This window comes from Camellia sinensis, chromosome 15 (genome assembly GCF_055761805.1).
Source record: "Camellia sinensis isolate YWXY chromosome 15, ASM5576180v1, whole genome shotgun sequence".
Taxonomy (NCBI): Eukaryota; Viridiplantae; Streptophyta; class Magnoliopsida; order Ericales; family Theaceae; genus Camellia; species Camellia sinensis.
This window is the reverse complement of record NC_138975.1, coordinates 44,344,519-44,356,487: the sequence shown is the minus strand read 5'-3', so window position 1 is coordinate 44,356,487 and position 11,969 is coordinate 44,344,519. Positions and strand designations below refer to the sequence as shown.

The 11,969-nt window shown below is 35.1% G+C and overlaps 1 protein-coding gene across 1 annotated transcript; it reads right to left on the bottom strand.

The window, feature by feature from the left end:
• Positions 1–9,965: 9,965 nt before the first annotated feature.
• Positions 9,966–11,522, bottom strand: LOC145812956 (putative F-box protein At1g44080). Its single transcript, XM_082908211.1, has 2 exons — positions 10,686–11,522; positions 9,966–9,971 (listed from the first exon to the last, which is right to left on the bottom strand). Exons 1-2 carry the CDS (start codon positions 11,520–11,522, stop codon positions 9,966–9,968), a joined length of 843 nt encoding a protein of 280 aa, XP_082764337.1.
• Between the last annotated feature and the right edge of the window lie 447 nt (positions 11,523–11,969).

The following is an 11,969-nucleotide window of genomic DNA, read 5'->3' as shown; positions in this document are numbered from 1 at the left end:
TGTTTGATCTTTGCCTTTTGCTTCCCGATTCAAGATCTCGTTCTGTTTCTTGGTCTTTGTCTCTTTCTTTCTTGGGAGCGTAGTTCCCTCTCCTTGCCTTGGCACACAGGTAGTTTCCACCGATCCTTTGACTTGCGCATCCTATCCCTGAGGAGAAAGAAGGACATGAGTTGTGCGTTGTATGCTCGCCTCCTCAATGACTCTATAGACACAACTCCCATTGATGTTAAAGGGCTTCTTCAGATCTTTCTCCCTCCTTCTTTAGTTACATACACTGTTAGTTCCTTCCTACCCACCCACGCACTTTCTTGTCGCGTATCGGTAGGGTTTGTTTTTTGAAGAAGCTGGAGTCTACCAATTCTAGAGTTAGGTAATATGGCCAAGGAAGTAAGCTGTAGTGGATGTAATATCTATTATTATAAGGTTAATGATTTTGCTGGGTTGGAGTTGATTAACATTGATCAAGATGTGATGAGGTTGGACACATTGGTGGATGGAAACAGAGTAGTAAAGGTTTATGTAGGTTGTTTAGGAATGGATAATATTATAGGAACCCAAGTTAGTCAAGTAAGGTCAAGTGCAAAAAGAAGTTGGAGAAATGGAGTACTTGTAGATGTACAAGTATCACAAGAGGAAGATAGTAATGACTGTGATCGTAATCCCTCAGGCTCTTCCTCATCTAATGAGTTTGAGAAATATGAGGACAGTGACTATGGATTTTTTGACAATGATGCATTGTATGAGGCTAATGTTGACAAAGATGTAGAGTTTTTTGGTGTAAGAAGTAGGAAGAATGTTGACAAAGATGTAGAGTTTTTTGGGACGGAGTTCAAGACCCATGATCTGTTTGGGGATGCTGTGAAGGAGTATGCAATTAAGTGGTGCAAACATATAACATTTACCAAGAGTGACAAACAAAAGGTTAGGGCAGAGTGCAAAAGTGGTTGTCTTTGTGTTTGTTATGCTTCATATGTAGAAGGTGATGGAGTGTATAAGATCAAAACATTTGTTGATGAACACACCTGTAATAGGTCCTTTGATGTGGCACATGTGAGTTCCAAATGGATTGTCAAGAGGTACTTTGAAAGAATAAGGTTAAATCCTACATGGCTAATTCAGTCACTGGCAGACACAATTTCAAATGAGCACAATGTCAAGGTTGACTTACAAAAAGTGAGAAGGGTAAGAAATAAGATGTTGACATTGGTAGAGGGTACTACAACTGAGCAATTTGCACTGTTATGGAGTTACATTGAGGAGATTAGGAATAGTAATCATGGGACAACAGTGTGCTTGAAGGTAAAATAAGTTCCAAAAGTCAATGAAGGGAGTAATGCAGGGGTTTATGATGGGAGTAATACAAAGTCAAAGTTCAAAAGGTTGTACTTGTATTGGGGTCCATTAAAGAAAGCTTTTATGAATGATTGTAGGTCAATGATAGGTTATGAAGCACGGGTGCGGGTACATATACTGGTATAGGTACGCCGATACGACAAGTCCTAAAAAAATAAGATACGGGTATGTCGGCAATAAATTTTTTTTTTTTTTTTATAATTTATAGTTTCAAATTCAACCTACAATCAAAGTTCAATACCAAAACTAAAAAGAGAAATTACAAAATCAAAAGAGAAATCATAGTTTAACAATACCAATACCAAAGCAAAGTCTATAAAGTTTCATTCTAAAAGCAAGCTAAGTAAAATTTGAAAACTTGAAATTTCAATTTTTACTTCCATCAACTTCATCATTGAATAATGCATCTTTCATTTCTGGTACATCAAGTAAACGATTTGCAATGTCAAGTAAATCAGAACTCTTTAATAAATTAAATGTATCTCCACCAATGTTCCATAGTTTAGTGTACCCCCCATCTCGTACCTACGAAGTACCCACAAAGTACCTAATTGTCAAAGAATGTATAAAAAGTACTCGGTACGTATTTCGAATACCTGGTACGCATGCAGTCCTATCGGTATGAGTACCAGTTCCCGGTAAGAACTCGATACGAGTATGACAACATTTTTGGAGTATCCATGTTTCATAGGTGATAAGAGTGGATGAATACCATTTGAAGGGGTCACTTGATGGTATTCTCTTGATTGTAGTTGGGATAGATGCAAACAATTGCATATTTCCATTTGTTTATGCAATTGTTGAGAAAGAGAAGAAGAAAACATGGTTGTGGTTTTAAAGCTGCTAGGACATGATCTAAATATTATAAATTCTCATTGTTATACCTTTATGAGTGATAAACATAAGGGTTTAATTGATGCAGTGGCTAAGTTGTTTCCAAATGCTTCACACAAGCTTTGTGTGAGGCATTTGTACAACAATTTTAAGAGTGAACATAAGGGGTTGGTTCTAAAAAAATTTATTGTCGAAGGCTGCCAGGGCAAGTACAGTTCCTGCATTTACCGGAGTGATGAAAGAGATTAAAGACGTTGATTGTAAAGCATACAATTGGTTGGTACAATGACCACAAATTCATTGGAGTAGGAGCCACTTTAACACTTTTCCAAAGTGTGACGTTTTACTGAACAATTTGTGTGAGTGCTTTAATTCAAGTATCTTGCAAGGTAGGAGTAAACCTGTGGTGACAATGTTGGAGAAGATTAGGTTGTTGTTAATGGAAACAGTTCAAAAAAGAAGACATGCAATGCAAAGGCACGACGGTCCTATATGTCCTACCATTCAGAAGAGGCTGGAGAAAATGAAAGTGGATGCAGCTTGACGGATTCGTGGATGGATCCGTTGATGGAATGGCAAGAGTAATTTGAAATTGTAGGAACATATGGAGAGTAATACAAGGTGGACTTGCAAGCTTGGAATTGTGGCTGCAGGAAGTGAGATCTATCAGGCATTCCATGTGCCCATGTTGTGACTGCTGCAAACTATTTGGGTCAAGAACCAGAAAAATATGTTCATCAGTACTACAAGGTGGAGACTTATTTGAAGATCTATGACAACATGTTAAGTCCTATTAATGGTAGAGAAATGTGGCTAACAACTGAGTATGCTAAGGTGTTACCACTTGATGTGAGGAAGAGAGCTGGGAGGCCTAAACTAAATATAAAAAAAAGGAGACTAAAGCACCAATTGAAAGAACAAAGCTAGGAAGGCAGGGCACTCAAATGACTTGTAAGAACTGTGGGAAGGTGGGACATAACAAGAGAACTTGCAAGGATGAAGGAATATTCAACTACTTGCAACAAAATGTAAGTTCAATTAATGTTTATCAATTTTGTTTATTTTATTTCATGTTTATCAATATAGTTAACTGTTGTAATCATGTTCGTCAATTTTGAAGAGCCATCCTAAATGGAGCCAACCTCAAGTGAACCAAACTCAGGGGAGCCAAGCTCAGGGAAGCCAACCTTAGAGTCAAGTAACTGTAGAAGGAAGTGAGGTTAGGCCACACAAAAGATAGAAGAAACTAGCTATAAGTCTACTCTCTTTTTATATATATTTTTTAATAGTAACTTTCCTATATTTGATTGAGTTTAATTGTGGATAGTTCACTGTTATTGTAGGTTAAAAGGAGAGTGGTAGAAGAAAGTCAGTCAACTCCATCTTCAATGAGTTCAACCACCACACCAAAGGAGGGTCAAATGATATGGAGAGGCAAGCTAGTGTACAATGCTAGTGCCCTTAAAACACCATCCACTACAGTGGAAGGATGCACCTAAAAATTGAAGAAGTGTTTTTTTGTTTTTAGATAATAATCAGTTTAGATAGTAATCAATTTTTTGGAAATCGATAACAAAATGAAAGTATAACTATTTTGTGTTTCTTGTTTATGGATATGTCTAGCAATCAACACTGAACATCACTAAAACATTAAGTCTTTTTGTACATTTACATTTTTTTTTTTTTTTTGGAATGGTTGCCCTAAACATGTTAACTTTGTAAAGGTTGTGTTTAAATTGTCTTAGACAATTGTGTGTTTTGAAGATTTGAACGAAAAATTATCGATGTTGGTTTTATAGATGATACTCTGTTTTTATGGATGATGCTCTAATTTGAATGAAAAATTATCAATGTTGGTTTTGGTTGCCCTGAATTAGTTTACTATGATGTTCTGTGTTTTGGATGGATGCCATTTGATAGATGGATGTCATTTCATGCTTTGTTGGTTTTCATTTTTATTTTTGGGTTTTATGGATGGATGTTTTGGTTTCATTTTTGTTTTTTGGTTTTGAGTAAATGGTTTTGGTTTCATTTTTGGTTTTTGGTTTTGAGTAAATGGTGATGGTGTTTGATGGATGGATGTCTTTTCACCCTTAAAAAAACAGAGCATCACCATTTAATTTTTAAAAAAAGGATAATATTTTCTCCAAATGGTGTGATGCTCTGGTTTTTTAAGAATAAAATTTACATTTAAAATACTTCTCCTATTATATTTCATTCATAATATTAAATACCCATTACGTTCATTCATGATATTAAGTACCCATTATATTCATTCATAATATTTCCTCCATTACGTTCATTCTTACATTATGTTAGAAACAACATTGATACAGTGATGCACCATGAGATAACCAAGCAATCCATAGCTTTCTCTCTCTTCCATTCCTTGTCTACAGTCTTGTTTCTAGCTTACTGGTCTTCTTCAACAACCCAGGGATGATTTGCACTGCCTGTGAACACATAGGCAGGTCTGCCCAAGTGAAGTGATTGTAGCCACTATTGGAACAACTAAGGAACCTCTTACCAGGATTTGCATCAGTCCATGATGTTTATATCATCCTTTGTCTTCCACAAAAGATGCACATCACGTCTTCCATGTCACTTGAGCTCCATTTTCCTTTAGTTGAGCTCTATCTTCCTTGATTTCTTGACCTTCTATTCTTCATTCTCTCTCTAAAAACGAAGCTCTATTTTTTTTTTTTTTTGGCTTTTCTATGTTAAATAGCAGAACGGGGAAGCTTGGATATGGCAGGAAAGACTTCAATTTCCCTCTAAATAATAGTTTATGGGAACAACTCATCACATTTCGTTCAATTGTAGATAGAATGTGACGACAGAAGCCAAATTTATCAAAATTTCGAAAGTTTGACGGGCAAATTGATATTATACGAAGTCTGGGAGTCAAATTAAAAAATGCGTGAAAGTTTGGATGGCAAATAATATTTCCTCTAAATTTTCTTATAATTGAATTGACCCCATATTCATGAATTGAATTTTCTTATAGATCAACTATTAAATATTGATGAATCTGCAAACAAAATGAAAATGAGTGCGTGTTTCAGCACAATAAAACCCTAGATATGAACATAATACTTAATACAAGACACGAGGCTGGAGAGAGAGATGTGAGGTTGGAGAGAGAGAGAGAGAGAGAGGCAAAGAAGAAGAGAGAGAGCTTAGGTTAAGGAAATAGTTTAGAACTCAAATGCTTCTAATTCAATGGTTCCAATTCGAGGTTGGATCAAGTTGGGATGCCTTCTTGCATATTTATGCTTAACTAGGATGGAAAGCGATCTGACCTGATATGAGTTAAACTTTTGAGTGTTCAAATTTGTTTATTAAAAACAATAATGTTTGGGAACTCTAATTTGAGAGCTCTAATGATGTGGAGAGCGCCCATGTGATATGGGGGCCCATACTCCTCTCTCTATCTCTCTCTACTTTCTCTCTCTTCCACCTCATTAGAGCTACTATTTTAGAGTTATGTATCACTACTCTATTAAAAATTATAAATGAGTTTTCGAGTTTCGGCTAATCAAATATTTGAGAAACTCGAATTTGGTTCGATCCAATTCGATTACATAAACAGATAGAGTTTGAGCTCGAGCTTGAGATTGAAAAAAAAAATTTAACTTAAATTAACTTATTTATTAAGATAAAAAAAATAAAATAATTATGAGCAAAATATACAAGAATGCTTATATTAGTAATAAATTTCATCAATCAAATATGCAAATTTACACAAGTACCAAGTAAACACAAATAGAAAATAAAATAGTTTATTGAAAATTTATTTGATATATCATTAAAATTATATATATATATATATATATATGTTTTTATGTTTACGAGTCTTATCAAGCAGAATTTCGATTACTCAAGCTTGGCTCAATTAATAAAAGGCCCTAAAAATTAAGCTCAAACAAGCTGAGCACGAGCTATTCTTTAGCAGTTTGGTTCATTTGAAGCCTTTACCTTAAAACTTGTTGAGTTTTGCATTTTATTCATCAAATTCAAACCAAAACTATTAAATGCCTCCCAAACCTGCCTATTAGGGTTGGGTTGGTCCGGAGTTCTTTGGGTTGGGAAGCTTGAAAAAGGAAAAAAAAAAAAAAAAAAAAACACTAAACCGTGTAGGAACAAAATTGTTTATTTAATTGCTATCAATTTGGACTATTTTCATTACATTGAGGCTCCGTCTGTTTTTCGGTTTTCATGTAAAATGATTTTGTCCAATTTTTTATTTTTTATTTTTTATTTTTTATTTTCGATTTTGCGGTTAACGTTCAAAAATATTTCTGTGACAAAAAACTAAATAAAGAATCAATTATGGAGTAAATTTTAAAAAGAAAAAAGAAGTAAATCATATTCGTACATAATTTTCAAGTAGAATTGAACACAAATGATGTGGTAATGTCACTCTTACAACTATGAACTATAGTAATGTGAATTTTAATTTTCAATGAGTAGATATAATGTAACAAATCATTATATATAGATTTTTTGTATACAAATTTTCATTTGTATATCATTACTATTAAGAATAAAATAAGAAGGGTTTTTTAGTTTAAGATTGCTAGTAATATTTTTTAAGAAAGATAATGACAACACAATTTTCTATATTAGTTTAGGTCCTCCAAAACACATGGTGACAAAATTCTATAATTTTTTTTTAACTCGTTTCAAAATTTCAAAATACTATAACTTTTGATCTACATATCTATTTTTTTTTATTTATAAAATTTGTATTTTTTGAATCATTTCATCAAGATCTATAAAATAAGATCCATAATGAATATAAAATTAAAAAAAAAAGGGTGATGAAATTTCACTGACCTAAGACAAGTTATTGAAATTTTAGTTGGTCAGTGAAATTTTGATGACCAAGTTAAGTCAATGAAATTTCGATTGGTCAGTGAAATTTCGATAACTAAGTCAATGAGTCAGTGAAATTTCATGAATTTTGTCAATAGGATTCTAAAAATATAAATTTTACAAAGAAATGGAAATGTAAATAAAAAGTTATTAAATTTTAAAGTTTTGAAATCACTTAAACAATGTAAAAAGTGGGATAAAGACCTAATTAACCTACTAAAAAAATAACATTGAGGGATCTTAACAAGAAAGGAAATTTATCTTGAGCCTCTCCTGCTACCCAATCTACATGGAAGATGTATTACTAATTTTCCGATGATTGAAATGTAACAAAAATAATAATTCTAAAACTTAATTCCAATAACTTACTCAATCATAACTTACTCCATCTCGAGGCCTTAGGCAAAGGGATCCTCTTTCCCCTTTCTTTTTCAATATGGTTGCCGAGGGCTTTAACATCTTGTTGACCAGGGCTAGGGAGTTAAATTTATTCAAGGGTGCTATTCTTGGGGCTAACGAAATTTCAATGTCCCATCTTCAATTTGCTGATGATTCTGTTATTTTTTGTGAGGCAGAATGGGGGGAAGTGATGAATATTAAGAGGATTCTTCGATGTTTTGAACTAATTTCCGGGCTCCGGATCAATTATCACAAGAGTGTCATCTCTAGAGTTGGAGTTCAAGATGACTTGTTGGCTGACATTGCTGGTAGGCTGAATTGTAAGTGTCAAAAGCTTCCATTTAAGTATCTTGGGATGCCTCTTGGGGCTAATCCAGGAAGATTGAAGACTTGGAAGCCTATTGTAGATAGAGTTAAAGTTAAGTTGGCTAGTTGGAAAAGAAGGTTCATATCCCTTGCAGGAAGATTAACTCTTATCAAGGCAGTTTTGTCTAGCCTCCCAGTATATTATCTCTCACTATTTAAGATGCCTGAAGGAGTTGCTAAAGAGTTAGACAAGATTCAAGCTGCTTTTCTATGGGGTGGATCTGTGATTAAGAGCAAGATACATATAGCTAAATGGTCCGAAGTCACTGGAAGTGTTATTAAAGGAGGGTTAGGCATCAAGAGTCTTAGGGATGTTAATGCTTGCTTGCTACTTAAGTGGTGGTGGAGGTTTGACGGTGATGAGAATCTGTTGTGGAAGAAAGTCTTATGTGGGAAATACAACATTCAAGGCAGCAAGTGGTACCCTAATACGGAAGCCTCTCAGATGCATTCCCGGGTATGGAAGGACATACTCTCTGTGGCAGCTTCCACCCCTGCCCTGCACAGTTTCTTTATTAGCAATACTTTCATATCGGTTGGCAATGGGGATAGAACTCTTTTTTGGAAGGACAAGTGGGCTGGTGATAGGTGTTTAAAAGATGATTTTCCTCGACTCTATCGTATCTCTCCTGACAAGCTGAAAACAGTTAAACAAGTGATTGAATTAAAAAGGAGTTTATATGAATGAGAGGGATGCTTTAATAGAATGCTACGAGATTGGGAAAAGGACGAGATGGTTCGTTTGGCTAATGTGGTAAATAACACTCGTGAGTTGAGAGCTGACAAGGTGGATGCTTTTTGGTGGGGGGCTGAAAACTCTGGCTGTTTCAGCGTATCATCTGCTTATAGATGGTGTGAGAACAGTCTACAATCTACTGACTATGTTACTATCTCTAAGATGATTTGGCAAAGTGTTTCTACTCCTAGAGCAAAAGCTTTTGTGTGGTTAGCTTGGAGGCAAAGGCTAAAAACGTCTTCTTTCCTTCAGAGGATTGGTGTCATTTCTGTTACTGCCAATACCCAATGTGTGTTTTGCAAAGCTAAAGCAGAGTCGGTCAATCATGTGCTATTGTGGTGTCCATTTGTCTGGAGGGTGTGGGCTGATATCTTTCTCTGGTGAGGGTCTCAGTGGGTTATGCCAGCAACAGTGGATGGAGTTTTACAGTTCTGGGCCAGGTTTTCGGGTAATAGTTTTGAGAGAAAAGTATGGAATGTGTTACCTATTGCTTCCTTGTGGTCTATCTGGAAACACAGGAATGAGGTGCTGTTTTCTGATCTGCAACCAGATTTGTATGGTCTATGTGATTTAATTAAATCCAGGATTGCTATGTAGGTTAGAGCTGCTGACCCGATGCTGCCTTTCCCTGTCAATGATTTCTTGTTTAACTTACAACAAATTAAGTTTTCTAGAAGAGGGATAGGTTGAAGCTGTGTGCAGCTACTGGAGTGTTGGTAGCCTTACTTCTTATTTCTTTCCTATTCGGATGATTGGTTTTTTTCTGATCTATTTTGAAGTGGTGCATCCCTGCTACTTAATTTTCTGGTGCCTATAGCTGGTTGTTTTCTCTAGTTTTGGGTGATGGTTTGAGGTACTTGTTTGAAGTGTGCATTCCTGCTACTGATCTGGTTGTTTTCTACTTGCTGGTGTATCCTGCTACTGATCTGGTTGTTATGCTGGAGTCTTATTTCACACAAGTTGCTGGAGTCTTACTTGCTGGTTGTAAAACAGTTGTTGGAGTCTTCTTCTCCTCTGTTTTGGTTGTTAATGTTAATACTTTGTTTTTCTGATTTGATTGGGTTTGAGGTTCCTCTAGTTGGTTTCTCACCAACTGTTGTACTGAAGCCTTTTTTGAAGCTGATTTTGGGCTAGCTTTTTGAAGCCAATTTTGTCTGGTTTCAATTAGCTATGCTGGTTGCTTCTTCTGTATTTGTGTTTTAATATCTATATACTTCCTTTGTTTGCTGATAAAAATATATATATATATATATATATGAATATGAATAAGTGTGTGTATATATATATATATATATAGAGAGAGAGAGAGAGAGCAAAAAGACGTTGAATGTGTATGAAAATATCATTCAGAAAAAAAGTGTATGAAAATAGTGAAACTTGATATTTATGTTGAATAGTATCAATCCTGATGAGGGAAAAAAAAAACACTTACAAGTTTTTAAAATGTAGATCATTTTAGGCTTTACAATTAAAATATTTTACTTACTTTTGATCAACCAAATAACCAAAACTAGATTAAAAAAACAAAAAACAAAAAATTTAAACAAAACAAAACGGAGCCTAAATCAAATTAGAAAACAGTCATCCTCTATAACTATAACAATAGTGTCGTGAAAAACTGAGTGAGTTCATTGCATTCAAAATATCCTTTTAATGCATAAGAGCATCTCCGCCGAAACTTTCAAATTTGGATATGCCAATTTTATTTGAAGGCTTGGATGGCAAATTGACATTTGCCAATTTAACATTCTTGCTCTCCAGCCAATATGCCAAAATTGACATGCTCAATAACATCCCTTCGAATCCAAGTCAACTTTTGAAGTATGGGGTGGAGCAGAATTTTGGAGACAATCGTTACCGTTGGCGTGCCAGGTAAGAATTGACACACCGGGTTGGTAAAGAAATTTGAATAATGATGAGCAGCAAACATGAAATGAGAAAGTATAATAATTGATAAAACAAAGTACATAATGATGAAAACGAAGAAAAATACATATACAAACAAAATTATCTGTTGCTAGGCTAATAAAATAGGCATAATCCATTTAGGTTGCAGCCAATTACTTCGAAGAGGGCAAGGCGTAGAGAATGAGATGCTATAATTTTCAAGATCAAATACATATAGGTCCCGGTCGTTTCCCTCAAGATAGTAGATAGAGTTGTGTTTGATCCCTGATTCGGCTGCAGAACAAGAGAAACAATTGCCAGTTATACAGAGAAAGAATGCTCGATCTCCTAAGCTGTCCACCTTTGTCCATAACAATCTTGAAAAATCCATTTTGTAAACTTCTATGTCCCTTATCTTCATAGTCATCCCTAGGTAAGACTTGATTACAAGAAACAACTCTCCACATGAATCAACTAAATTACGAGCCAACCTTGATGTCCCTGGAATTGATGTCCCTGGTGCCTTCTCTGATCCCAATTGTGTCACAACCAGATTAGAGCCAACAACATCTACCATAACCAGAGTTCTATCTATCGTAAGGCCATAAATCTTTCCCCCAGATACGGTAGCACATATGAAATATTCAGCAGATCTTAAATGTTGTTCGGTCCATTTACCATCACCCAGGCGACAAAACATGGCACTTGATTTTTCTCGACACACAAAAATGAGTGCACAGTTGGGATCGGTTGGAGGTGATGATAGAATGCAACAGAAGAATTGAAAGTATTGCAATGGTGGAAGCATAATCTTCTCCATGGAAACTGGATTCAACAAGAAACAATCATCGGATTCAAGATCGAGCAATACTAGCCATCCGTGAGAACATGTAATAATCATATTGTCGCACAACTCCGGTATTCTTCCCATGACGTAGGTATCTTGTGATGTGTTAAAGAAGGTTTGAGTGGAGTACTTTCCATGCTCTCCATCATTGAAGACGAGCCAAGGACACGGTAGAGGAGGAGGAGGAAGTGAAAAATGAGATCTTGTCACTGCCATTGGCATCTATCTAGGCACCAATACTAAAGTTTATTTAAATTTCTTAAATGAGCTCCTCTTAGCTTCCTGCCAATAACAAAAGCAACCATGAAAATTTATTATATCTAACTCCAAAAGTACTTTCTAACACTTTCAACTAGATATAGCCCTACTAGCATATTATATATAGATGCAGAAGTAAAAGAAATTATGTTTGTATCTGAAGCGGTATATCATTTATCAAATTGGTTAATAAGCTCAACTGGATAGAAAGCTAATGTCTGAAAGATTTTAAAGCATAGCATGCTTGTTAAATAAATTAAGGTTTTGATAAATGGTTTGCTGTGAACATGTGAAGAGTTACCAAACATTGAAACATCAAGTTTAGACTTTTATGCTGCAACCAAAAGGCCATTATAACGTATAGGGTATAAATGACGAATAATGCTATGCATCAATTAGTATACTAATTAG